We start from the raw sequence: 26,560 nt of genomic DNA on the forward strand, positions 1-26,560 counted from the left end.
GGGAACGATTCATGTCCACCAAAAAGGACCTTTCCAAGTCTAGATTCTAGCACAGCACCAGAGCAGATGAATTCTTCTTTGCACGTATGATACTGTTTGTTCAGGGATCTAGAAAGTACTACTTTGTAGGAGATAAGTAATATTCTCTCCTTTCCTCCCCACATATGGGTATACAAACCCAGAGATTAAGGGCCCAATATTCAGAAGTGCTGAGTACCAGCGACTTCAACTGAAGAGCATTTATTCCCTTAGGCTCCCTGAAGCAGTACGAGCCTAAGCAACTCATTGTAGACAACACAGCAAGTCAGCAGCCTAGCTGGGATCAGAACTGAAGTGTACCCCGCCAAAAAATCCCACACAGTCAAGTGATGCTTTCTGCTTTTATTCAATTAAATGCAGCATTCTATACAAGAAAAAAAAAAACGAAATCCATGAAATTCCAAACCCTGACAGTGAAGAACTAAATTCTTCCTAAGAATCAACCAGAATTAAAAGATTCCCCCCATGGTACTGTACATAAAATAATCTCTGCCCCATTTACAGCGTTCCACACAGTACTTCTTTTGTATCTCAAACTTCAGAACTGTACAACTTTGTTACAAACAACGCTTTCCTATGAAAAAATTACAGAAAAAAATATTGCCACTTTTTATTTATTTGTAACAAAAAGTTAGAATCTTTTTTAAAAAAAAAAGAAAATTTAAGTCAGCCAGAACTCTGTTAAGAGCGTGAGTGTGGGGGGAGGAAGGGGGAGAAATGAGAGAAGGGGTACTGTGGTGCTTGTCAGAGCATCAGATTAGCATTCCCTTTCGGTCTCAAAAAGGGAAACTGCATTTGGCATATAAAACTACATATCACTAGAGGTGGGTCCAAGCCACAGAGTTCGGGTCCTGCTCTGAACTTCCCCCAAATTTCAGGGCTGTTTGGAACTGGGGGTTTTGGTGTAGACCCATCTCCAGTGAGCACTGCTATCAAAAAGTCTCATACTAACATTAAAAACCAAGAAATAGAGCTCTTCCCTTTCCCTGCACAGGAACCCTGGAAAAGAGTTTGAGAACTTGAAGAAACAAAAGATTACGCCTGCGTGTGCGTGAGAGAGAATGTTACAGTAGAAGCTCCCTGATCGATTAACTCAGAAGCGTGCATGTCAGTTGCCAAAATATCAACTCATAGGCAAACCTTCAAGATGAACCAAGCCTTTGGATTACAGCTCGTGTGTGCCACAACTCAATTTATTTACGACAGCTGGATTAGAATTTAGCAGGTGGTAAAAGCCAGATGTGCCAACCCACATCTTCCGACCATTGTGTAATTTACCTAGATGCTGTTAAGTGGAACTGCTGAGGTTGCCAGATGCTTAAGAAGCAAAGCAATGTTCTGCCTAGAGCATCAAACTTAAGGAGGAATCTAAAGAAATCCCTGTGCTAACACTTCTCTTCTGTTACTAGCAAACCTTTTCACACTCTTCCTATGGACACACCAAGCCCATGCAATGGGCTCAGAGTTTTGATTCCACCACTAGAACAGATTCATTTCAGCTACATATAGCCACATGTAGCAAAAATAAAAATTCCTCCCCAGCCTTTGTTTGCAGAGAAACAAAAAGCATCGACTTTCCTTAGGTAAGAAAAATGCTGTCATGGTCGAGGTTTGGGGGTGTTTTGGGGGGTAATTTTACTGTGTCTTTGATTTAGATGATAGTTTAATGAATTCTGCATACTACATGCAGCTTTACAGAGAGGAATTTGGACAACATTACTGTACCAGACTAGGAAAGATTTTAAAGCCAAGTTGGTCAAGTCTGTGAATAAGGCCTTGTTAGAAGTCACCTGGCTCTATCTTCCATTTCTGAGCAGCTGGTAATGACCCAAGTTCCACCCCCCCGACCCCAGAGATGAAAAGAGGTGGGACCGGGGCAGCTATTAACCAAACTGGAGTTGCCAGAACTCGCCTCACATCTGGACATTTTCAAGGTTAGGAGAGTGAATGCAAGTCTGATGTGGGACTTGCAAGCAGCCCCATAGGCCACGGCAAGCCAGCTACAGAGTACATGTGGGTGTCACTAACACCTTGAGCCATTGTTCCATCAAATAAAATACAGCAGACATTTAAATCTGTGTGAAAATGTAAATTCTCCATTTTTTTAAATTCAAGGTTTCACTTTGAGTGATGATCAGTGCAAAAAGTTAAAAAACATGTATCTACAGATATACATACGTGTGTCTATATAAAATATCTGTACAACTGGGGAGGATGGCCTGTCAATACACAGGGTGACATCTGCCCTAAAGAGAAAGATGCCTTGAGTCCAATTAGTTGTGCCCCAATCTCTCCATGCATCAATGTTGCAGTCAGTTAAAAAAAAAAAAAAAACACACAAAACACCACACCAAACAAACCCACAACCAGACTTTGAGACCAACGCTAAAAGGCTTTCCTGACCAACTGAGCAAAACCTGTAGAACTGAACAAACAGCAATGATGGAAAACAGGAAAAAGTTGCACTGAAGAATACAAAAATAAATCTGAAGTAAAGGTACCTGTTGTCTACACAGAATGCATAAGAGAGTCAGAATGAGGTGTCATTTGTACCATGTTAGAGGAGAGACCTCTATTACATAATGCATTAGTCGGTCTTGAGCTCCTTTAAGACAAATCCAGTACCTCATTCCCATCTGGGTCACACAGCAAACCTTGCTCTATCAAGTGCTGATTTGGGAGCCACTAATATCACATCACAAAAGAGGCACAATTGCAACCAACTTCATTTTAAGTTGAGGAGCCAGAACACAGTATCCTTACTGCAGAGGTAGACTTAACGTAGCGTGTTGGGGGGGGGAGGGCACTGCATATCATAAGAGGACTGTCACAGGAAAGAGGAAATAGAGGCACAGATCACTATGGTTTCTGCTATTTATCCAGCCAGAGCTACGTTTAAGCGAATCAGAATGCTACTATTTAAAAGAATGATGTACTCAGCACAGCACCCTAGAAGCACACAGGGCATTTTAGCAGCATTTAAAGTGTGAATCCAAGAGTGTTCTAATTAAAACCATTCCTCAGCCTCCTGCTAGAAGTCACCATCTTAAAACAGTGACATTCACAAGGCCAGCAACAGATAGACAATACTGCAGCAGATCCAGCATGAGAAACTGAAAGGGAAGAGTTTTTCCTTTCTGATTGTTAAGCTGGTCTTGGAACTGGATTGCTATTCTCATCAACAAGCAAGGAGACAGAGCAATAGCAGGTCTAATTTAAACAGCTTATTTTCAAATGCAATTTACGTTTTAAAGACAGCCAGAAGCATGAACTTTTAGAACTCTGGGCAGAGGTGGAGCTTTCTCTTTTTTTTTTTTTTAAAAAAGGGCTGGCGAAAGACTATTCTCAACTTTGAGCGATGCCAACTGAAGATCTTAACCAGGAAAAAAAACAACCTGCCACAAAAAGACAACCCTAGGTCTAGTAATCCTTATGCAGATAAAACTTCTACTGAAGGCTGTAGTAGTTTTGTTTGCATTGTGACCAATGGTGGATCTAGTTTTAAATAGTCTCAGCATTCAAGAGGAACCACCTGTACATTTTGGGGTAGGAGAACCACACCTGAAGTCAGATGGTTAGTAAACATGCGAGATTTCCAACAAACAGGACACGAGGGAACAATGCTTGGTTTCTGGACTGAAAACTCCTCATGACAGCACCAAACATGTTTCAAAATATATTAGATCTTTTTATTGTAAAGTACATAGACCATAGCTAGTGTTCAAGACACGATACCAAAGAAAACTACCAAAAAAAGTTTAGGGAAGGTAAAGCTGTAAAAAAGAAAAACACTTTTAAAAATAAAGACCAATATTTGCAATCGCTGACATTTGGATTCAAGGAATCAAATGGAGGAGAGAATGTTAATGTTTATTTATTAAAATTAGGGTACTAAATAAGTTATTAGACCCCAAACTTTGACAACTCATTGAGGCTTCAAGCCAGGATAATGCAGACTGAATGTGAAAAGATGATCAGAAAAACATATTAGAATATTGAAATTCTCCTATTAACTCCTTGGACTCTAGGAATCTTATTCTCAGCACTTTAAGTAGTTGGTCAAGAGGCTCACAGCACCGGAATTCCTAGTGTCTCTCAGTAAATAGAAGAGGGACACAGACCAGTTGTGATACTTGTTGAGGCTAGGAACAGACAGTGCTATGCAAGATAAATGGGAGGCATCTGACACCTAAGCAGAGGGTTCCTGCCTCAAAAGGCCAACCCCCCCAGACATCCCCAAGTCTTCTAGTTCTACTGGGGCGACAATATCACACTTCTGCTATGCATCAGCACATCTTTGTGGCTGAGAAGTCTGAGAGGTTCTTCAAGCTGCTGCAATGCTCTGAAGCATCCTCCAATAGGGTACTCCAGAGATAACATAGTCTGGATCCTTTTCCTCCTGAACCAAGAAGGGAGAGATCCACTTCCACCAAGATGCCAGCCAGCATAAAGACAGCCCTTCCCAGGGTGCTGCCAAGTCACATTCCCTCACAAGTGCGATCTGCTAGCCCTACACATTGTTCTGGCTATTCTCTAGCTTTGAGAAGGAAAAAACATGTATCCATAACACACACACACACACACACTTTCAGACTCAAAGGCCTAGGGGGCCAATACGGATCTCAGTCCCGTAGCTTTACAGGCCTCAATAAAGCCAGCTAAAACACTTATCCAGAGATTAAAAAAACAAAACAAAACCAAACACACACCCAAACACAATATACTTCTGAACAATTGTAATGATGCTGTTCGCGAGAAGCGTCAAGTGGATGGAGCAACTTCAAGTCCAACATTCCTCCCTCCTTCAAACAAGCCTATTCTCTCCTCGAGGAGCCCCTCAAAACCACCACTGATGTGAGAAAGAGCTTATGTATGGCCTTTGCAGAGAGGATACGCCCTCTAGTCAGCAGTGCAGAAAACAAGATGCTTGCAAGCCCAAACTAGCTGAGGGAGAAGTGGAGGGAAGCATACGGCATTAAAAACTGTTACTAAAGTGCAACAAATATCCTAAATACTTTGTAATCGATTGCAGTAAGAGGTGCCTGCAAAGCTTCAAAACTTCCAGTTGCTGCAGGACACCTTTAAAAACAAAAAAACCCAAACTATGTAATAGCAGACGTAGGAAATTTAGGAGCCCTTTGGTGTAGCATGGAGTATGAGGCCGCTACGAAGAGTTTCAACTCTTGGGGTCAAACAAGATATTTAGAACATTTTAAAAAGAAACTCAGTTAAACAAAGCAAAGGAAAAATTAATTTCTTAAATCTTCAGTAACAAAACAGTTAACTTTTTGGTGTTTTCAAGAACACAGACCAGGCAGCCTGGTGCAGCATGAACAATATCCACTTCATGAGGGAGGGGATGCCAATCTGACACACCCCTTTGGAAACTGCTGGTGGCACCTTACACATTCCACCAATATTTATGCCTCAGAATAACTCCATTCATAAAAACAAATAGCCAGATCCTTCCCAGTTACTCTTCAGCCTGAAAGGAAACAACAAAACTGAAGCTAGATGAGAAATAGCCAGGGTGGGGAGGAGAGGGGAGGGAAGGGAGAGGGAGTTTTCATAGACTGGAGGCCAATCTCTTCAGCTTTGAGACTCTGGAAAGCTCATGCCTCAATGTCGCCTCATTTTAACTTTGCGGGCTGGACTTCCATCCTCTTCCTCCTCGTCATAATCCTCTGTATACTCGTAAGACCTTCGCCAATAGTTCTCAGAGCTGAAGTTGCTCCGTCTCCTATGTTTTGGTAAGAGGACCGAGCGCCTGTTCTCCTCCTTATCCATTTCTAAAATCCGCGGCCTGAGGAAAAGAAGAGAAACATTTGGAGCAGACAGCCAGTTGAGAATTTAAGAGATGTCTCAGACTAGCTGTGTTATTTAAGCTACAGTTTCTTGAATATTTTGACCAAATGGACCACGTGGGCGATCGGACTTCCAACGCTGCATTATTCCTACAAGTACAGAACTCCTGTGGAGTCCAACACAGGCAAAGCAGCAGACTATAAAGCCACGTGAATGCCGAGGGGAGCATTTTGCCTGTAGTGATGCCCGTTTTCTGAATCTACATCACAAGTTATTAAAAGGCTCTTTATTTACTCTTGTCCCACACTGAAGCTGTTAAACTACAAGAGAAACTACCAAACTATGCAACCACTCTGCCATTCCTTCTTAGGTGTAGCTGATCGTACCAATCATTACCCCTTTTATGGGAGATTCCCTTCGTGATAAGCATAGGTAAAGAATGTCAGCATTAAGGGCATGATCCCTTTTAAGTCAATGGGATTTTTGCCATGGTTTTTAATAGGAGCAGGACTCCCTATTCCCTTGCTCTTTTAGGAGCTAGTTTACTGTTCCATGAGGGTTGTTTTTGTGGGGCAAGGTTTCTTGCTCTCTCTCTCCCCACCTTCCTCCCCACCCCCGAAGCATCTGGTACTGGCCACAGTCAATGGCAAAATACTAGACTACATGGTCCAATCATCTGATCCGGTACAGCAATAGCTATTGTCCTCATAACAAATGCATCATGTTGACATCCATGGATAATGCATGTACTATACTAGAGTCTTTTAGGCTACGTAAGGGGAAAGGCCCATTTGATTTTAGAAGATGCAAACAGTGATGGACAGAAGTGACAGAGTAAGAATGTAACCTTCAGGTTAAGGAGAAAACCTCCCCATGACCACCCATGTTGTACTGACATAGCAACTCCTGCGGTTCTATAAAACTGTTCTTTCTGTATGATCAATTGCATTTATGTTGTACATTTACTCCACACTAGTTTGCAGTACCATTAGAGGTCACGCTACATTTGTAGATGTGTTTCTCTTCTTGGCTTATGCTCATACAGTTAGTCTGGGACTTGAGTGGGATGTTACACAAATAAGACTCCCCTCAAATGACTGTCTGCAGCATGGGCTTGGACCTTGCTGTAGTCAAGCCATGAAACCAGGCCAATCTTTTGGTTTTACATGATGTTGAGAAGAAGTCTTAACCCTTGCTAAGGCTCAGAGACACCCCTGGGTACCAGGAATACTGGTTAGACTTTACATGGGGCATCTGATTCTGCACCACCATTGAAGTGTGCCAACATTTTTTCCCTTTTCTTCTATTATAGGAGTTATCACTCCTGGCTAGAAACCATTCTATAGGCCAAATGCATCACTGTTGTCACAGGTGAAAACTCATTATGGACAGGATTCCATAAACACACTCTAAAAGACTGGCTCAGCTTCTGGCACTGCTAGACTAACTGGACCACTTCCAGGAAGGAGTCAGTGTCCAAATCCCTCTTGAAACCAAATCCTGCAAGAGTTCACCAAGAGTTTGGGTATGCAAGGAATGCAGGATTGGGCCCACAGCAGGTATGAGAAACATCACGAATTAAATACCCCCTCCCCCACTCTTTCCTGTCAGTGAAATTTTATCCTTTTGAAAATTCATTTCATTGTACATAATAGCTTGGCATTAAAGGTCAAAATTAGCTGCAGGGAAACTTTATTGTTCTGAATGAGTGCACTATCAAGAGGAAGCTGAACCTATTGCTTCTCAATCCTGCCAACCATTTGACAAGAAATAAAACAAACAGCTTAAAATCCAAAGTCAGCTTTAAGCTTACAGGTCTGGCTCTTAAAAAAAAAGCCATTTTGATTAAACAGACCTATATTGCCTAGAAAGCATGTGTGGAGTAAGCAACCCTGACGCAGGAAAGGGGAGAAAACTTAAGCAGAACTTTAATGCACAAGAAAAAAAAAAGCCAGACTAAATAGGACAGAGGTTAAGTTGTTACACAATAGCATTATAGGAATGATGCTGCATTATCTTTGCAAGAATCACACCAAGGCCTATGAAAGGGGCTGTTCTAGCAACTGTGATTACTACCAGGCTGATTGGTGGATGGGTGGCATTTACCACTGTTTTGCAACATGCCACGAAACTTTGCAGTTCACTGAGACCAGAAGCACTGGAGCCAGATCACCACTTTCACAAGCTATCATCCTACCTGTGAGCAGCATCAGGGTCTGCTTTGCGATGCGACCGCTTTGGTTTCAGGATCTGGTCCCTGTTGCTTCCTGATAGACGGTCAGAGGTGTAACCTGGTGGCAACACAGAGCTACTCAGCGATTTTGTTTCCAATCGAGGAGCATCTAGTCTTGTTCTGTGAATGTTAAAAGACAAAGGTGTTTCCAAAGAGCGCTGACACATCAAAGTAGCTATTCTATCTAGTCAAACTGAAGTAGATTCCCTGATCCAGGCCCACCAGCAAGGTTAAGTGACAAGCAGGACAAAAACTGCAATCCTCCCCTTCAAACTCCCACTTCCCTATTCAAAAAAGTTTGCACGGGATCTAGTACACAGTGTCGGATATATTGGCCTATATTAACTCAACTATTAATTCTGAGGGTTGACGACTGTTCAGCAACTTAAAACCCTGGATAAAGTATCTAGAAGTGACAAAGCAAAATTCCCATACTGCAGTGCCGAGCACCACCACTGTACTCTCCCTGCATATCTAGCTCTCTTGGTGGGACCAGGAGAGCAAACCTGCACACATCAACAGAGTTTTGCTGGAGATTTTCTGACTAACTCAACAAAAATATCCCATTGTCATCAGGTGAAGGTCTGGAAGGGAGTCCAAGCAAGCAAGCAAGCTGCAACATGGTATCTCAACTAAAATATTCAAGCTCTAGTCCACACTATAAGGGAACCACGCTAATAGTTACATCAATGTGCAATAGGGTCTGGCAAGCACAGTTGAGCTAAAACAGAACAATTCTGTCCAACAGCACTGTTTGCTCAGACACAACTGTAGCTGGCTCAGTGTTTGTGTCTAGGAAACAGAGCTAGCAGAAGCTATCCTACAGAACACTCAATAGTACAGATTCTTAATGTAGTTGCATCACGGCTATGCACAGACACAAGCTTTTGGCTTCAGCAATACATAGTTTCAAACATGGACCCAAGCCCTAGCACTGAAAGGATGCAAGACGGCTACAGATTCCTGCTGCTTCTTAATATTACTTTACAATGTGCATCTCCCATAAGGGAAGTTTGCTAAAAATCAGGTCATGGGCTTGGGTTGTAAGAAAGGGGAAAATGAGCTTTGACGTTATTCTTGAACCTAAGTTTTGCAAGCTTGATTTGGACAGGGTATGGAAAAAAAACTTCAGATCCTTTCAAACTCCAATTACAAGTTGTTTGCAGCTGCAGAGCAAACTGTCCTCTCCACCAACCCTCACCAGCTTACTCTTTGCTGCACGTATAATGTGTTGACACACGAATAAGGCATGTCCATACAGAGTATGCAGATTTGCCAGCTGCACTGTACACAGGAAGTAGGTTTTTGTCAGACTAATAAGAGTCCAGTTTACCTGCCAGTATCCTACTGGAATTCAGATCCAAATCAGTAAGTGAGAATTCTGAACTAATCCTAGTTAGAACACTGAATGCAGAAACGATGGCAGGTCCTATGCTGAACCAGTTTATTACCATTCCAACACTACTCACAAATATGCCAAACACAACACAAGTGGTCTGCTTCTGATTAATGAATGCTATAATCAGTGTTCTGACAGCCATCGTAAGCTTGGCAACAGAACCTCCGGTTTTCCTCACCCCCCAAGCACTTCATGATGGCTCACACAAAAATGATTTTATGAAAGTCAATTTTTGCAGGGGGAATAAAGCTTCTGAGGGTGTGGGACGATATAGCCACCCCCTAACGTTAATGAACTAAAAAAACCAAAACATTTTGCACAGAAATTGAGACTTGCATTTCCAATCATATTTAAAGTTTTCACTGGATTACAAGAGAGCATAAAATCTTGGCTTGAGCCCTCTGAGTTTTTAGGTCTTTTAAAATGTAGCTAGGCAGCAGAGGACACTAAAAAGGACAGAGACACACAGGCAAGTAAATTATACAAAACTAATGTTGTTTAACATAGGTTCCTTCTAATGTATCGTACGGGTACAATATGCAAGAAGTATTACAAAGAGCTTGAACTGTCATTTGAAAGTTACTTCCAAATCCCGTTTGAGCAGGTCTCATTAGGTTGCACTAACACACTGTTTATTTCCCTGGTTAGAGCTGTGCTTAAAAAAAATAAAAAAAAGGTACGAGTTTTTTAAATTTAGGAGTTTTAGCCCCCGAGGGCCTCCAACCTCTTAAGCCGAAGATAAATTCCAGCCCTTTCTGGTGCTGTTGCAGCCTTGCACTCAAGTACACAGGGAACACTGCAAATATCATTATGTTCTAACTGCACTGAAGCATTTATGACCTACTTGGTAATCATGCTGCTCTCAAAATATTCCACAAAACTGATCAAATGTCAGAGCATTTCTCCAATACACATACTTTTGTTCTACACTCCCTGCCAAATAAGTACAGAGCATCTAGAGCTTCATACAGAGAACGTATTCAGGAACAAAGACTCAAGCCCAAAAGTTTTGCCAGTTGGGCCCTTCACCGCATGGCTTGATACACTAGTTCCTAACTATACCAAAGTCTAAAGCTAAGCACCCATGCCATATCTTGGTGAGAATCAGATTCTCTGGCTACCCAAGCAGACCCTACAGAAAGAACGTGCTTTATGACATCAATATTATGCTAGCGACAGACTACCTAAAGGGGAAGTAGCTATTTTCCTGGTTGCATAACACTATTTAAATCTGCAACAGTCACGTGATACAGGATGTGATAAACTTCACCATAGCAATCCGCACTATGGAATGCAAGTGTTTACAAAGGGTCACTGCAGTCCTGCCGCGTATGGATGCGGACCAGGTTCGACAAGGAGCAGATGTTTTAGCATTACAATGGATATGCAACAGCTAAATAAGCTGTAGTGTGCAATGTCCATAATGTACCCTTTTGCAAAGTGGTATATATGCATTTTAGGGATCAGGCCTGGTAGGTGCTATAAAGACTCTGGGAAAAGGGGGATTCCACTCTGTCTAAAAGGAAGGGTATAACAGCATCCTTCACCACATCAGACAGTCAAGTAGCTATCAGAATCTTACTCAGTAAAGGCATAGAAGTTCATTGTGCTCTCTCCTGCCCTAACCTTGAGTGAGGCAGAGTGTAGGATGCTCAGATACACAAGAGCATTCAATTTTAGTGACAAAAAAACAAGCTCTAGAGGCATTGTTATGCAAGCATTCCCAACACAGTTCTGCCAAGAAATGTAAATCCCTGCACTCCTAGGCCTCTTCTAGTATAGACTAGTGCACTGGTTTAATATCCAGTTCAAATATATTTAAACTGCAGTGTAAAAAAAAACCCCAACCCCCGCCCCCCCAAAAAAACCCCAAACCATCCTTTGTTTAAGCTGCACTATCTAGTTATTGAACTAAACAAAAACATAAGCAAGAGATAAAAACACTTCAAGCATGTCTCCATTATAGGTTTCTCCTAGTTTAGCTAGTTTAAATCTATTTAGTTAACCCAATGCTCTTCTCCAGCACAGACAAATCACCAGCCACTCTCGAAGAGAGGATATCGGGCTAGAGGACCACTGGCCTGATCCAGTATGGCCACTTATGTTCTGAAGTCTGGAAGGCCCATTTCTCCCATAACCCTGCCAATGCACCTCAATCCTGCCCCACAGTACCCCCGTGCCCCTTCAAATATTTCAACAGCTACAGAAATTTGTGAGAGCACCCCTAGCGGCACTAGTCCACATTGGCTTTGCTTCTCTCTGGCAGCAGATACTCTCACCCTGGCTGGTTTCAACTGCAGCAGCCTTCTGATTCCTATTAGGATCGCTTTGTCATGTTTATGTACAATACATTATAATTAAACACACAATAGCTTCTCTCTCTTTACTTCATAGATTCCAGGACCAGAAGGGACCACTGTGATCTTGTTTTGTCAGCTGCTCCTACTTCAGCTTGTGGAGATACAGGGCAGAGGTGTGATTCTGCCTCACTAATGTCTCAGGGCTGCTGCCTTTCCTGGTCTCATTTCATGGCTTCTCTCTAACCAGATGTCCGAGTCTTCACTTTGCCCCTGAGTTGATCTAACTGGCACTGTGCCACATCTTCCATGAGGCTAGGTTTCCTTGAAACCAGCTAAACTGCTTGAAAGCTCAGAGAATCTGGAGCCAGATTTCTGAGAACTAGCCTCACTCCTGCCTGGGCTGCAATTCCAGCAGTCTGCCTTTGTGTCTACTTCCTTCTCGGTTTCCAGTACTTTAAGCCAGAAGGGCTCCGTTGGTTTGCACGTTTCTCGTAAGGGGATTTGTTGACAGTGGAATTACTAGTTGGACACCCCCTGGAAGGAATGACCCCACAACGAGTTTTAAAAGCAGCGGCTGCCATGTATTTTCAAGTTTCAGAGGGTAGCTGTTTTTGCTGAAACAGACTAATACAATGAGGAGTCTTGTGGCACCTTAAAAACTAAAAAATTTATTAGCGTATAAGCTTTTGTGGGCTAAGTGGGTCATAGCCCACGAAAGCTTACGCGCTAATTAAAAAATTTATTAGCGCGTAAGCTTTTGTGGGCTATGACCCACTTAGCCCACAAAAGCTTATATGCTAATAAATTTTTTAGTCTTTAAAGGTGCCACAAGACTCCTCAATGTATTTTCAAATTACTCAAAAGTGTTGTTTCTGCTACCAGGACCCAACAAAACAACAGATACTCGGGGGAAGGGGGTAATTAAGAACAGAAGAACAGCGACAGAGGGTGAGACACAATGATCCATCTAGCTCAGGAACCTGTCTTCTGACAGTGGCCAGTGCCAGATGCCTAAGAGGGAAAGAGCAGAACAATTACTGAGTGATCAATCCCCTGTTGTCCAATCCCAGCTTCTGGCAGTTAAAAGTTTAGGGACAGCAGAGCATGGGGTTGCAGCCCTGACCATCTTGGCTAATAGCCATTGATGGATCCATCCTCCATGAACTCATCTAATTCTTTTTTCAACTCAGTTATACTTTTGGCCTTCACAACATCCCCTGACAATGAGTTCTACAGGTTGACTGCGCACTATGTGAATAAGTGCTTCCTTATGTTTGTTTTAAATCTGTGGCCTATTAATTTAATCAGTTGACCCCTGGATCTTGTGTTATATGGAAGTATTGTTACCCCTTCTTATTCACTTTCTCCCACCTTTCACGATGTTATAGACCTCTATTATATCCCCCCTTAGTCGTCTCTCTTCTAAGCTGACCTGTCGCAGTCTTTTTAATTGCTCCTCATATGGAAGTTGTTCCACGCCCCTAATAATTTTTGTTGCCCTTCTCCACACCTGTTCCAATTTGAATACATCTTTTCTGAGACGGGGCAACCAGAACTGCACATCGTATTGAAGACATGGGTGCCCCATGGATTTATATAGTGGCATTACGTATTTACCGTCTTATCTATCCCTTTCCTAAGGGTTCCTAAAACTGTTAGCTTTTGATTGCCACTGCACATTGAGTGGATGTTTTTGGAGAACTATCTATCATAACTCCAAGATCTCTTTCTTGAGTGGTAATAGCTAATTTAGACTCCATCATTTTGTATGTATAGTTGGGATGTTTTTCCAATGTGCATTAGTTTGCACTTACTAACATTGAATTTCATCTGCCTTTTTGTTGCCCAGTCACCCAGTTTTGTGAGCTTCATTTGTAACTCTTTTGACTTAACCATCTTGAGTAATTTAGTGTCATCTGCCAAGCTTTGCGCCTCACTGTTTACCACTTTTTCCAGATCATTTAGGAGTACGCTGAAAAGCACCAGTCCCAGTACAGATCTGTGGGGGACCCTGCTGTTTACCTCTCTCAATTCTGAAAACTGACCATTTATTCCTACCCTTTGTTTCCAGTCTTTTAACCACTTACTGATCCATGAGAGAACCTTCCCTCTTATCCCATGAGGAGTTACTTTGCGAAAGAGCCTTTGGCATAGGACCTTGTCAAAGGCTTTCTGACAGTCTAAATACACTATATCATCGTTATCCACTTGATTGTTGACACCCTCAAAGAATTCTAATAGATTGGTGAGGCATGATTTCCCTTTACAAAAACTATGTTGACTCTTCTCCAACATACTGCATTTATCTGTGTATGATAACTTTGTTCTTTAGGCAAACTGGTTGAAGCTAAGGCTGAAATTAGGCTTACTAGCCTGTAACTGCCAGGATCACCTTAGAGCTTTTTTTAAAATCAGCATACCATTAGCTACCCTTCAGTCATCTGGTACAGAGGCAGATTCAAGTGATAGGTTACATACCACAGTTGTTAGTTCGGCAATTTCATATTTGAGTTCCTTCAGATCTCTTGGGTAAATACCATCTGGTTCTGGTGACTTATTAATGTTTAATCTATCAATTTGTTCCAATAACTCCTCTACCAACACCTCAATCGGGGAAAGTTCCTCAGATCTGTCACTTAAAAATAATGGCTCAGGTGTGGGAACCTCCCTCACATTCCATGCAAAGAATTAATTTAACTTCTCCGCTACTGAAACTTTAAAGCTACAGGGACAAACACTGGCCAGAATAAATGCCATCTATTGAATAACATTTGTTAGAAGATAGTGTCATGGGTGATGAGAAAATGTACAGGGCACTACTTCACACTGCCAATCCCTAAAGATCCATTTATAGGCCTAGTTCTGTAATCCATGCGTCTCAGACATCAGCATTTTTATTTCCCTGTTGGAAATGAGTCATCCTCCTCCCAGAGGAAAAGAATTTCTCTGCCTATGAAAGATGCCCCTACAGAAATTGATATGGACAATATCTACTTGAAGGGACCATGTCAGGTCATTCAGTACTTAGAGATCATGTAAACAGGCCTTAAATTGAGGCCAAAAATTTAGGTTTTTACAAGGCTGGCTTTATTTTTTAAAAATGAAGCAGCCAACGAAAGACAGCGGTTTGGATGTGAACGTACCCTCCACAGTGTTTTCAAACATTACAAAAAATACGCTTTTGAAGGAGTCAGAAAATGAACCGAAAAATTTACAGTAACAAAGAAGAGGTCAGAACCAGGCAGTCTATTTTCATTGTTCAAAACTAGTGTAGTAAATAATCAGATATTTAAGATTTAAAATGTTGAATAATCTAGTGTTTTATAACAAATGATTTACCACCTGATACTGTCCCTTTAAAAATGTTCTGAAATGATAGAGTGCTAGGGTATCAACTTTTTTCTTTCTTCCTTTATCACCCAAAATGCTTTAACACTTACTTTCGAAGGATGATGACAGCTCTCCTCTCCTTGATGTCCTGTGGTCGAATGCAGTGCGTAATTTCGTCAGCTGCATATCCACTGTAAAAACAAAACAAAACAAAAAACAAAAAACCAAGAGCTATGAGCAGGCTGATAAGCAAATGATTCCCAGTTTCAGAGAATCAAGCACTGGGTAGCCTACCTACTCTAACTTTCATGGTGCAGTTCCTAAACTTCACACGGTTCTAAAAACAAACTAAAGCAAAAATTACATAAGGCTGATAATATTAAAGTTCAGGAAGGCTGGTCCTGGTCATTTTCTGCCACAGTGTGTAAGTACACATCAAAAGAAAATTATTTATGAATCTATGGCTCGTGTTAAGTGACAAAGTGTGACCGCAGCGTGTAAAGTCAGCAACCTCATTTAGTGAAGTATGATCAGGAGAATTTAAATGAGCAACATAATACCACCACATTACCAAGAGGGATATTCCCATGTAATTCCCTCCATAGAAAGCCATCTCAATTATAATGGAGATAAACGCGGGCAAGCTGTAGACAAGTGCTACTGATTACTGGAAGATCCTGTTCTCCCTTTTGAGTTTCCCTTAAGTGTTGTGGCTTTGGGATCACAGGTGAATTTTTAGCCTGATGAAAAGCAGAGCGGCAAGGAGTCAGAACAAGTGCCCTTGCGCTAGAAAGACTACCTTTCTATTTCCCCAACAAGTTCAGATACTTCCCTGCATTCCACAACCACTCCCTGCTCAGCTGCCCCAAGCAAGCAACATAGACTGCCCTCCTATGTAACCACAGAGAGATTCTACTGCTGTAGTTATCAAGGCCCAGTCAGAGAAGCATGCATGAAGATGATTTAGCTAGACTTGTATCTTTAGACTAATTTCTGTAAAACAAGCTACTGTCCTAAGAGGTACATACTATGGGTATTCAGAAGCATTTGAGATGTATTGTTGGCGCTATCAAATAGTACAGGTATCAACATTCTCTTTAGAATTCTGTTCTTATGGTTGCCTTTTTGTTGAAAAGTATAGTTTTGAGTTCAGTGCAATCAGCAAGGTTTGTAATTTGAGGTTTCCCTGAGCAGGGCCACACTTTATGTTAATATGGATGATTGCAGGCAACATCTGCTTAGACAAATTACCTTGTAAGAATTTCTGGAAATAAAACCATTCTTATGATGTTAACTGAAGGTAAGAAACAAACCCAACTCAGACTGGGAGGGAAGGGAACACACCATGCCAATGCTTCTCCCGCTTGGTTTCTTCTAGAGCATTCTGGAGGCACAGACTGAATCCCCTTCCCAGCCCAGAGTGCCCCACGCCCGAATGTGACTTAAGAGGGCATTTCTGGCAAGATAAAAGCCTTTCAGAATGTTCTAAAATAGATGGCAGCGGCTTTCAAGGATTCAAAGGATTTCTAAGGGGTCTTGAGAACAGAGTGTAGAGATCAGAGTGGGGCACTACATGCACTGGATCTGGTTCAGGAGAAAACACTACAGAATCAGTGTATCCAGGATTAAAAAAAAAGAGCAGAATCACACATTTGTGAACTCACCTCTTTAATACTATGGGCCTCTCCCCCATCTCCTCTTTAAAGCTTAATACAGACAGCTTGCACTTATAGTATAAATGCAGCAAGTTTGAGCTTGGCCAGCAAGGTTAGCGTTAATGATTTCATGCTGGATAACAGGGAGGAGCTAAAATGTAACATTCTGCAGTGCATCCACATCATTCCATAATTGAGTGATTGTATAAGAGGCTTCTATTTTCGTTTTCTTTTTAGAAATCTGTGCTCTCATTTCCCAAGTGCTTAGAGACTGGGTGGGATGACATTGCATACCCTCCCCAAAGCAAAGCTCTAACACTATGCCTTCCTCATTGCAAAGTCCAGTACTCACCAGTAAGCATTCTAAAATTTCATGGCCTGTCTCAGTGGGCTGTAGGTTACTCAAGCAGGTCTATCCAGAGAAGACTAGATGGCACAGGACAGCCCCTTCTACATGCATGGAGTTACCCAGTAGATGAGACTGTAATTCTCCCCCAACCTCCCCAAAAGAGAATGCTACCTTTCACTCCTTCCAAGATACAGCTTCTATTGTTTCTAGGACTGAGAAATTCTGGAGAGAAGATCAGTGTGTTTTATTCAGGTGTATCACAAAGAATTAAGAAGTGTTATGCAAGTGGGCTTATTACAGGGCTCTATTATGTTTCAATATCTTTGCTTCAAGCTCCAGTGAATCAATTAAGCTCAGATCACCCACATTAGTGTTCATCTTAATAGAACCCGAATAATGCCTTTAACTTAAGAGAAGAAGCCAATTTCTAAATGGGAACACTCCATAAGATGTCAAACAGGCTGCATGTTCTGATTATTTGCTGGGCAGGAACCTATTTCACAGAGGAGTTTAATGCCAACTTGAAACTAACAGGACTCATGGCCAATGTTCCCTCTAATTTTTGATGGGCCGTGTGCGCAAAAAATTTCTTCTGTGCAAACTGTAGTGCTTCTGTGCAAGTTTTTGTGCGCATGGTGTTTTGCCGTGTGCACAGCGTTTAGGATCTGTGCACACGCGCACACCTTAGAGGGAACAGTGCTCATGGCCACAGACAGGCACCAAGTATTGGCGCAAAGATTATAAACCTAGATATTCTGTCTCCCTGCTTCAAGAGGCATGTGCCAAGAAGACTGCAGCAATAAGTACCCAAAGCTGGTCAGCCCAAGCTCTATGCAGACTGAAATAAAAGTTATATTTGAAATGGCAAAAGAGAATACTCTGTCACTCCATTCTGAATATGATCATCAGGGCGAGACCTGACAAAACAACGTCACTTTCTGTTTTGCCAAGGTCAGTCAGCTACATCCCTGAGCCTCCCAACACCATTACTACTGAAGCTGTAAAGCAAACATTCATTCCTCATCATATCTTTGTGAGAGCATCTGAATTCTACTCCTGGTTCTTCTGAAGGCTTCCTCTGGGACTTTGGTCAAATCCCTTAACCTCTGTTTACACATCTGTAAAACGAGGTTAATACCTACCTCATAGGGGTGAAGAGAGGCTTAATTTATTGTCTGAAGTGATTTTGAGATTCTCAGCTACACCATCTAGTATAAGAAGTTTCATCCTAATTTTTTAGGCAGGGAAACTGAGGCACTGCCTGGTTAAGTGAATTGCCCATGGCTGGCAACCCAGTCTCATTCCTTGTCTAGAGGGCATATCAGAGCCACTCACCCCAACAGGGAAATGCTCCTAATGGAGTTGCACTCAGACACCGCCCTTCCTTATCAAAGGAGTTGCTGCTGAGCAATGAGGTACTCATCTCTGCCGAAGCTGAGCATATTCCCTACACACTGCTCCAACCTCAACCCCCTGCTGGGAAGAAAGACAGAGGCGGTGTACCTGATACTGCCAGTGCAAACCACCAGCGTACTAGACAGGGTGCATTTGAAGATGCCAGCATATTTGGACAATCTCAGAAGTGCTTTGCATGTTACCCCATCACCATATCTAGATATTTCAAATCAGTGGTAATTGGGTTTAAGGCTTCAGCCTATTTTCAGTGATCAGTGGTTTTGAAAGAGCCCTCCCTCACTGACTCAGCTGATTGGACTCTACTGGTTGAAGCAGAGCTTGAAAAATCCACATGCCTACTCGCCATTGACATGACGTTTCCTCTGATAAGGGGATCTACACCAATTTCTGAAGTTTAAGCTCTCTTTTAAAAATAAATTTCTAGCCTGAACAACTAAGGATTTCTTGCAACTACAAGGAAAGCAGGCTCATCCAGAGTCTGCAGCCAGCTCTAGTGCCTATGCTATTTAGAGCCTTGCCCAGCAGCAGGAGTGTGAAACTAACATCTTGTCAGTTTCAGAACTGGTCAGCAAGAAGTGGAGCATATAGGGAAGAGGAGAGCCCAAAGAATGACATGGGGAAGGCAAGAGCGTTAGAGATCTTCCCCTCATAGCAGCCAGGAGGCGCCAGGGATCAAGAGTAGAAAGCAAGCCCCCCTCTCCTTTCCAGCATCCAGATGGGGACTGGGTGGGGGTCATCATTACCCTAAGATTGATACAAGAGATGTAGTTCCGCTACCCCAGCAAAGTTCAGAGATAACACCTAACTCCAGCTGCTGGACTTCTCATGTGGGCATTGCTCATGAAGCTCACGAGTGTCCACCCCGCCTCACACATCTCTTGTTAACGATCTCTCACTATTCCTCTAGTTAATAGCAACCTAATAATCTGTTCTCAAGACCCAAGATGAAAGATGTATCATTGTTAGCAATAAGGAGAAAGATCTGCCTTTTGCTGAATTTTGTACCCTGCAAAGATCAGCACATTTACGAATAGTCTAATATTCATGCTAATATAGCAGTAGCTATCAAGATATATTGTTAGATATAATGTAGCTCCCAATTTTTTTTTTTTTTGCAGTTTAAGTATTCTCCCCCCCATCAAGACAAATTCTCCTCAGAAAGACTGGGAAACAGTTGTATTCCCACTGCCTCATGCACACTAGTTCTATCCTGCTGGTACTCATCTGATTCCTTTAAAAAGGAGACTCTAATATTGCTGAGTCAGTAGTCAACAGCATCACCTGCACTACTCTAGCCTATAAAGAGAGGCACTGAAATTAAAGGTACATAGTATTTACACCAAGCTTGATTTAGTCTTCCTAGTGGGAAAAGAAATTCAGCTATCGGTTGAAAGTTGGAGAGAAAGAGAGGTTTAAAAAGGTCAACTTTAAACGAGAGAGGAAGTACCATTATACCTCGCAGGGAGGGAGGGATATGACAAAGCAAGATGGACCCCTTCCCCTGCCCCACAAAAAAAAATAAAAGCCTCCAAAAACTCTACTGTAGAGAGTGATAGAATACTTAGCCAACGGAGCAGAATGAGCAGAAGGGGGAATAGGTGGCTACAAGGTCAGACAATGAAACAACTTAACAGAGAGCTCTGAAAGCCAGGAAGACAGTCAAATTGACTGTTGATATTAGTAGGAACAACACAGTACAGGTGACATGGGGAGGGACAAGGAGAGGTAGAAAAGTGAGTTAAAATGAGAGGGAGAGATGAAGCTTTTTCCCCTAGACTCTTTGACGGTTCTCACATAGATCTAATACATGCAGCCAAAGAAATGCTGTTACACTGGCTTCCCAGGAACACAGTCCTGCTGAGAACAGCCACTGACACAGCAATGCTTGAGTCACACAGACATTTTTACAAGCATGTTACTTCTATCCACACAGTTTCTCTGTTTTCAGAGAAACTGCCTTCAGGAACTATTTACTTGGATTTTTCCTCCCTTCCACTTTGGAGAACTGACTCTTCAATATGCCTGAGAGGGTTGGATCTTAGGCATCACCTTCAGTAGGATCTAGAAGACTTGCAAGTCATGTTCATTCTCTCTCTAACCTGGCAACTTTAATAAGTCATTACAACTTTGATCCAGCCTGGATCACAAACCAATCCCTCTGGCAGAATGTCCTGTAAGTGCTAAGTATTTATTAACTGCTGCATTTAAATAGAAATAATCCCTATTTTAAAATATATTTTTACTGGAAACTAATCTCTTATCTTGGATTAAGCAAATGAATTCCAGCAAGGGGTTCATTAACAAAAAAAAAAATCCTTAAAGCACTATTCAGAAATCTTTTGTTTCAGCTCTATGCTTGTCTCACCCACTGAAGTTATTTGTCAGTACAGAGCTGACGTCCTCCAATATGAGGCAATGAAAGTTTAACTTAATTGGGAGCAGGAACAGGCCCATATTCTTTCCTTTTACACCTGTCCAGTTAGAATGCTTTGCAGCAATGCAAGATTTACCATTCCAGATCAAACGTCTGGTCCATCAAGGCTGCTTATCCTGCCTGTCAGTCTCTAGTACCTTACCTCAGGCCAATATTCACCCACTGGAATAAGAAGGTAGAATTTTGTTAGCTCTCGGAGAGCTGTGCCCACTTACATGTCAATTTTCTATCCCCTCCGATCTGAAAGTCAGCTATCACAAGGGGTACTGGGAGAATTACTTAATGTTTGTGCAGCAGTTTAGAGATAAAAAGCAATGCAAGTGCTCGCTATATCTGTTTTTAATGCACCTGGTCAATTGTACAATGTTGTATGTACGTGAGGGGGTAAATTCCTTCCTGACCCCCTACAGCAATAATTTTACAAGCCAAAGCATGAGACTGTTACCCACAGACTGCTTTGCGGCTAGCATGCACATTTACCAACTCAGACAACAGAATAGCTAAAATACTTCCCTTTGGCAATGTTGAAAAAGTTAGGGGTATTTGACTGTCAAAATGAATTCTGCAGAACTGCCCTTAGCTTCAGGACTATAGAAGTTGATCATAAAATTATGCAGCCCCAGCATCTGACTTCCTCGCTCCAGTGTCACCTAAAAGCCCACCTGCTCCACAAAGCCACGTGCCCCAATCCCCACATGCAACTTAACTGGCCGCTACCTGTGCCAGTCTCAACATTCAGTATGTTGTTAGAGAGGCAGCGTGACCCGGGGACAGAGAAAGAGATTAGAAGGTAGGCACTTCCAAGACCCAATCCTGGCTTTACCAGTGACTTGCTGCTTGACCTTGGGCAGGTCATTTGACTTCTATGGCTGTTTCCCTACCTGTAAAAGGTGGGGGGCGAGGGGACAGGACCTTACTGCACCTACCATACAGGGCTGCTGTGCATGCAGTTTATACAGTGCTTGGAAGTTATGAAGTGCTACATGGCTTGCACTTGCAAACTATGTTTCACAGGAGATCTCAGAGCATTCTACAAAAAGGCAGCTAAGATTTAATATCCCCACTATACAGATAGTATACAGATAGAGAAAAATGAGGCCAGTCACCTCACCTCTGTTTACAGACACACAGGAAATCAGTGAACAAGTTAACAGAACAGAACCCAGGAGTCCTAGCTTCTAAATCAGCTGCTCTACCACCAACACGCTATTGGACAGGGGCTCCATTTTATGTCTTACTGTGTATTCTAACCGTAGACAGGAGCGAGCTTCAATCCGCCAATGTTTCATGAACAGATATTCTCACTGAGGCCCCTGCATATGGGCTTGTCTTCCTCCCAAGCCCAGCTGTGTCACTGCCTGCTGCCCAGAGCTGAATCACTGCTCCAGCCAGACCCCCACTGACCATAATGCCTCAGTCCCAAGTTTCCTTCCTTAATCCTCCTACTCAGACAGTGGAAAGCCCTGTATCTAGGATGCTATATAAACAACTCAGGCATGAGTTTTTGCTGATGTTTGGTATTGATAACAAGTTACACAAACAAACTACTCAGGAGTCTCAGTTTAGTCGCTGAAACTCAGAGGCCCTCCACTTAGTTACCTTAGCACAGTGACACTCCCTCTCCTCACTGGCAGGAACAAGACAGGTTCGGAGACTCTGATGGGCTTGAACTGGAACTTACACCCAAAGCAGAGTGCAGAGTCGCTGAAGAAAGACACAGAGACGATGGGTCTCTCAAAGATGTGGATAGGGTCCACATGGGAGACAATGCAGCCACCAGGCTGGTAGTCGTTGATCACCGCACTGTTCACAAAGCCCTCAGGGATCACCCTGTGCTCCACTAGCTTCCGGATCACCAGGTCATGCACCCACTCAGGAATGGCATCCACCTCCCCCTGAGGGTACAGCCTTTCCTGACCAGGGCCTCGTCTCTGCAGCTGGGACCCATACGTGTAGCCCTCCCCAAAGAAATACTTGTTCCGAAGAGGGGCCCTGTCCACCGTATGCTCTTTGTAGAGGCCTTTCTCAGCTCTAGATACCACATCCTCAATCCGGGCTTCAATCTTGGCACACTCGTCTGGGCTGAAGAGACGAAGCTGCCGGATACCACTTTTGACTTTCCGGGCCTCCTCCTCCTCCTTCTGTTGCTGCTGCTCCTCCTCGTAGTCACTGGGCTCAGAGTCAGAGTCCTCATGGTACTTGCGTTTTCGCTCCGCAGCAGCAGCCCCCCCATAGGGGGACTCTGTAGGATCCCGCAGGCTGTTGCCTTTATAGTTGTCCCGATAAGGCATCATGGACTTCAGCTTCTCTCGCAGGTCTGTGTAGCCACTTCCCGCCATGGTGTGCTTGCAACCCACCTCCTCTATTGAGCTCCTCTGTGCACGACTCTTGGGGTTAGAGAGTGGGAAGTGCTGCTGCTATTCATGGCCTCCACCGTCCTGCTGGGATAGTTCCAAAAGGAAGGAGGTACACGGAGTGGATTCTATATTCAAACTTCCACACACAGGGCACCCACCCAACTCTCTCTCCTTTGGTGGGGGTAGGAACCTTTGATACAGGTAGCTCAGCTCCACTCTTCCATAAGGGCCCTGACCCCTTGGAGGGGAGAGGGACGTGCTCCGCTCCAAAACGGGAAGTCCCCCCCCTCTTTTTTTTTCCTCTTTTGGGTAGCAAAACAAGAGACGTATCTTGTTCTGCTCTAAACTTCCACGGAGGGTGCCCCCTCTCTCCTTCCTGACACGCGTGTGTGTGAGTGTGTGTGTGTGGGGGGGGGAGGAGAATAAGGAAGCTCACCTCCGTCTGTGCGAGCAGGCTCTTCTCTGGCTACTGCGTAGGGAAAGGGGAGGAGGAGCCGGGCAGGCAACACAGGGCCAAGCCTCCCCTCTTCTTTCCTAGGGCTTGGGGGGGGGGCGCTAGCTCCCCCCGCCACTTGCAGGCTGGCGGGGGGGGGGGGGGGGGGGGGCTAGGCAGCTCGGGGCCCCGTGTCTCCCCGGGGCGGGAGCGCGCGGTCCCCCCAGCCGCCGGCTGCCAAACTCACGGGCGGGCCAGCGCGGGAGCGGGTCTCGGCTCCGCGGGGCCACGCGGCCAGCCTCCCTCCAGGCACGGTGAAGCCGCCGCCGGGCCGGGCGCGGCGAGGCCTCCGGGCCGCCCACGGGCTGTCAGCTGCTGGGCCCCACGCTCTGCGCCGGGAGCCCGCCGCCCATGGGGCTCTTCCTCAGGCGGTGGCGGCGCCTGGCACATGCCCAGCCGCCGCCGCTGCCGCCGCCCCGGCTCCCGGCAGCCCCCGGGCCGCCGCCTCGCTCCCCATCGCAGCAGCCGGAGCGGGGGGAGGGCGGGGGCTCCGACGCGCTCGCAGACGCCGCTCGGACTCCTCGCTACGTCACCGGGCCCCAGCCCGACATTTATAAATAACTCAGGGGCAGCCTCGAGCGCAGTCCGCGCAGTGCGCAGGCGCGGTCCCGGAGCCGGCCGACGGCGCCCTCGTCGACGGCCTCCCCCACCGGCGCATGCGCGCTAGGCCCGGCCGCGTCTTTGCGGCCGGCGCACTTTAGGGCCGCCGCCGCTTGGCAAGGCCACCGGGGCTGTTTGGTCGGGGTGGCCTGGAAGGCGGGTGGGGCCGAGCTGGGCTGAGTGAGTGACTGCGGGGGGGGGGATATCGTTCTGTGAGGGCATCACCGATACCTCAATATCCCCCTCCCCCCGTTACAGTACCACCTATCCTACCTTTTCCCCCGGCTCGATGCTGATTGGGCGAGCTGCTCTGTTGAGGCGGGCCCAAAAGGGAAAATCTCGTTGATTGGTAGTCGTGAGATGGGGTCCTTCTTGTGTAGCAAGTTGCGTAGAGCTGTGCGCGGTAGCGGAGGACCCCCTGAGAGGAGTTTTTGGGGTGACTGAAGAGGTGCCTGATTAGGTTGGAGTTGAGAGAGGGGCCTAGAAACGAGCTCTTTCCCGGAGAGCAGCAGGGTGGGCGATGGCGGGTAGACGGGAGCCGTCTGGTGGGGATGGGCAAAAAGAATCAGGCAGGACACCCGAGCCCTGGAGCATGTGCTGCGCACTGTACGGCTGCCACATGGCACTGGCAACTCTGCCAGGAGCAAGGGGGGAAATGATGGGGCAGGCCATGCCCCCCGCCCCCGCCCCGGGGATAGGCACCCACGCCACCACCCCCAGGGCACAAGGAATAGGCGTGCACTCGAGGGGATTGGTGCCCACCACTGAGGTATGGGTAGCGCCCCCCCACCCTTGCCTTGGAGAGAGAGCATGGACTTGGGATCGAGGTAATGACCTTTACAATACTGGCCTCGGTCAGGGGAGTCTCTGCGCATGTTCATTCTCCTCTCAGCATTGCTGTGCAACACACCTGTGTTACATAGCTCAGAAGCGTCAAGCCCTTTGGAGTAGCAAAGAACTTGCTTTTTAAAAAGCCCTGGTAGATTCAAGAGATCCGCTCAGAGCATTGTTATAATATTGCAGCCCCTCTCACAGTGCTTTATCGGGATCATCCGTTTAGAGACTTAGGGGCTGAAGGACGTAAACCTTTGTGCCAACATCTGCGGTAACAGTTTTCGTGAGCCCAGGGGTGTGAACTCTGAAGTAGTTACAAACCCCTGTACTAGTCTAATGACAGGTTTCAGAGGAACAGCCGTATTAGTCTGTATTCGCAAAAAGAAAAGGAGTACTTGTGGCACCTTAGAGACTAACCAATTTATTTGAGCATGAGCTTTCGTGAGCTGTAGCTCACGAAAGCTCATGCTCAAATAAATTGGTTAGTCTCTAAGGTGCCACAAGTACTCCTTTTCTTTGTACTAGTCTAGGGAACTAGAACAGAAGAAGGCTGATAAGAATTCTAAATAGTTCCCCCACATTGCAAGTGAGTTATAATGTTAGATTCCAAACAGAAAGTGGCTTTTGGTGACATGCAAGGGTTACAGTTATATAACCTGCATCAGAACATCTGTTATCGCTAGTGTGCTAGTGGAGGAAAGGAAATCAGCTGAACAGAAGCGAAGAGGACAGGAGCTCTCAGTTTCTTGAAGACATCCAGAATGCCACTGACTGTATTCATATGCCAAGAACAGTAACTCTCTCACTAAGTCACTGACAGTGAAAAACACCACAAGTCACAAAAACAGGCTCTAGGTGGCAAATTCACCTTAGAGGCTGACCGTGACCAGGCCACTGAAGAAGAAACTGTTTTGAGAACATGTATTGGCCATTTTTACGCAAGCTGTTGAGGTTCAGAGGTAAAATAATGGTTTGGAAAGCAAGGTTCAGAGATGAAGGATGGTCTAGTGGTTAGCGGGCTAACTTGGGGCACCTGGTTTCAATGCCCTGTTTCACCACTGATTTCCAGGCTGATTTTGGCAAGTGACTTAGTCTCTCTGAGCTTCAATTCCCTGTCTGTAAAATGGGGATTACAGCACTGCCCTACCTCACAGAGAGACTATGAGGATAAATACACTAAAGATTAGGAGGTGCTCAGGTAATACTGTGATGAGGGCCATATAAGTAGCTCAGATAGATAGGTTGTAGTTATGGACAGATGTCCCATGATGATGAATAAACCTTTCATCTCTCTGTGGGTTTGGAATGTCTTTTGG

At 44.5% G+C, this 26,560-nt stretch overlaps 1 protein-coding gene across 3 annotated transcripts; it reads right to left on the minus strand.

Moving 5' to 3' along the window:
• Positions 1-366: 366 nt before the first annotated feature.
• On the minus strand, positions 367-24,394 carry ALKBH5 (alkB homolog 5, RNA demethylase). 3 transcript variants are annotated; one of them, XM_048865868.2, is made up of 5 exons: positions 23,998-24,394; positions 22,560-23,398; positions 15,217-15,297; positions 8,042-8,197; positions 367-5,842 (listed from the first exon to the last, which is right to left on the minus strand). In XM_048865868.2, exons 2-5 carry the CDS (start codon positions 23,297-23,299, stop codon positions 5,659-5,661), a joined length of 1,161 nt encoding a protein of 386 aa, XP_048721825.1. In that variant the 5' UTR covers positions 23,300-23,398; positions 23,998-24,394; the 3' UTR covers positions 367-5,658. The 3 variants fall into 3 exon arrangements, with proteins under 3 accessions (XP_048721825.1, XP_048721823.1, XP_048721824.1); XM_048865866.2 differs by lacking the exon at positions 23,998-24,394 and adding an exon at positions 23,754-23,906 and having other exon boundaries at positions 22,560-23,401; XM_048865867.2 differs by lacking the exon at positions 23,998-24,394 and adding an exon at positions 23,754-23,900.
• Positions 24,395-26,560: the final 2,166 nt, after the last annotated feature.

This window comes from Caretta caretta, chromosome 10 (genome assembly GCF_965140235.1).
Source record: "Caretta caretta isolate rCarCar2 chromosome 10, rCarCar1.hap1, whole genome shotgun sequence".
In the NCBI taxonomy this organism is placed as follows: Eukaryota; Metazoa; Chordata; order Testudines; family Cheloniidae; genus Caretta; species Caretta caretta.

What these genes read in the sequence shown, in the direction of transcription:
- ALKBH5 (XM_048865868.2), bottom strand. Translation starts at nt 23,299, where the DNA reads ATGGCGGGAAGTGGCTACACAGACCTGCGAGAGAAGCTGAAGTCCATG. An exon ending in GGGAGTGTCACTGTGCTAAG is followed by an intron (nt 15,298 to 22,559) that starts GTAACTAAGTGG and finishes TTGTTTTTACAG; the next exon opens with TGGATATGCAGCTGACGAAA. An exon ending in GCTGTCATCATCCTTCGAAA is followed by an intron (nt 8,198 to 15,216) that starts GTAAGTGTTAAA and finishes TAACATTCACAG; the next exon opens with AACAAGACTAGATGCTCCTC.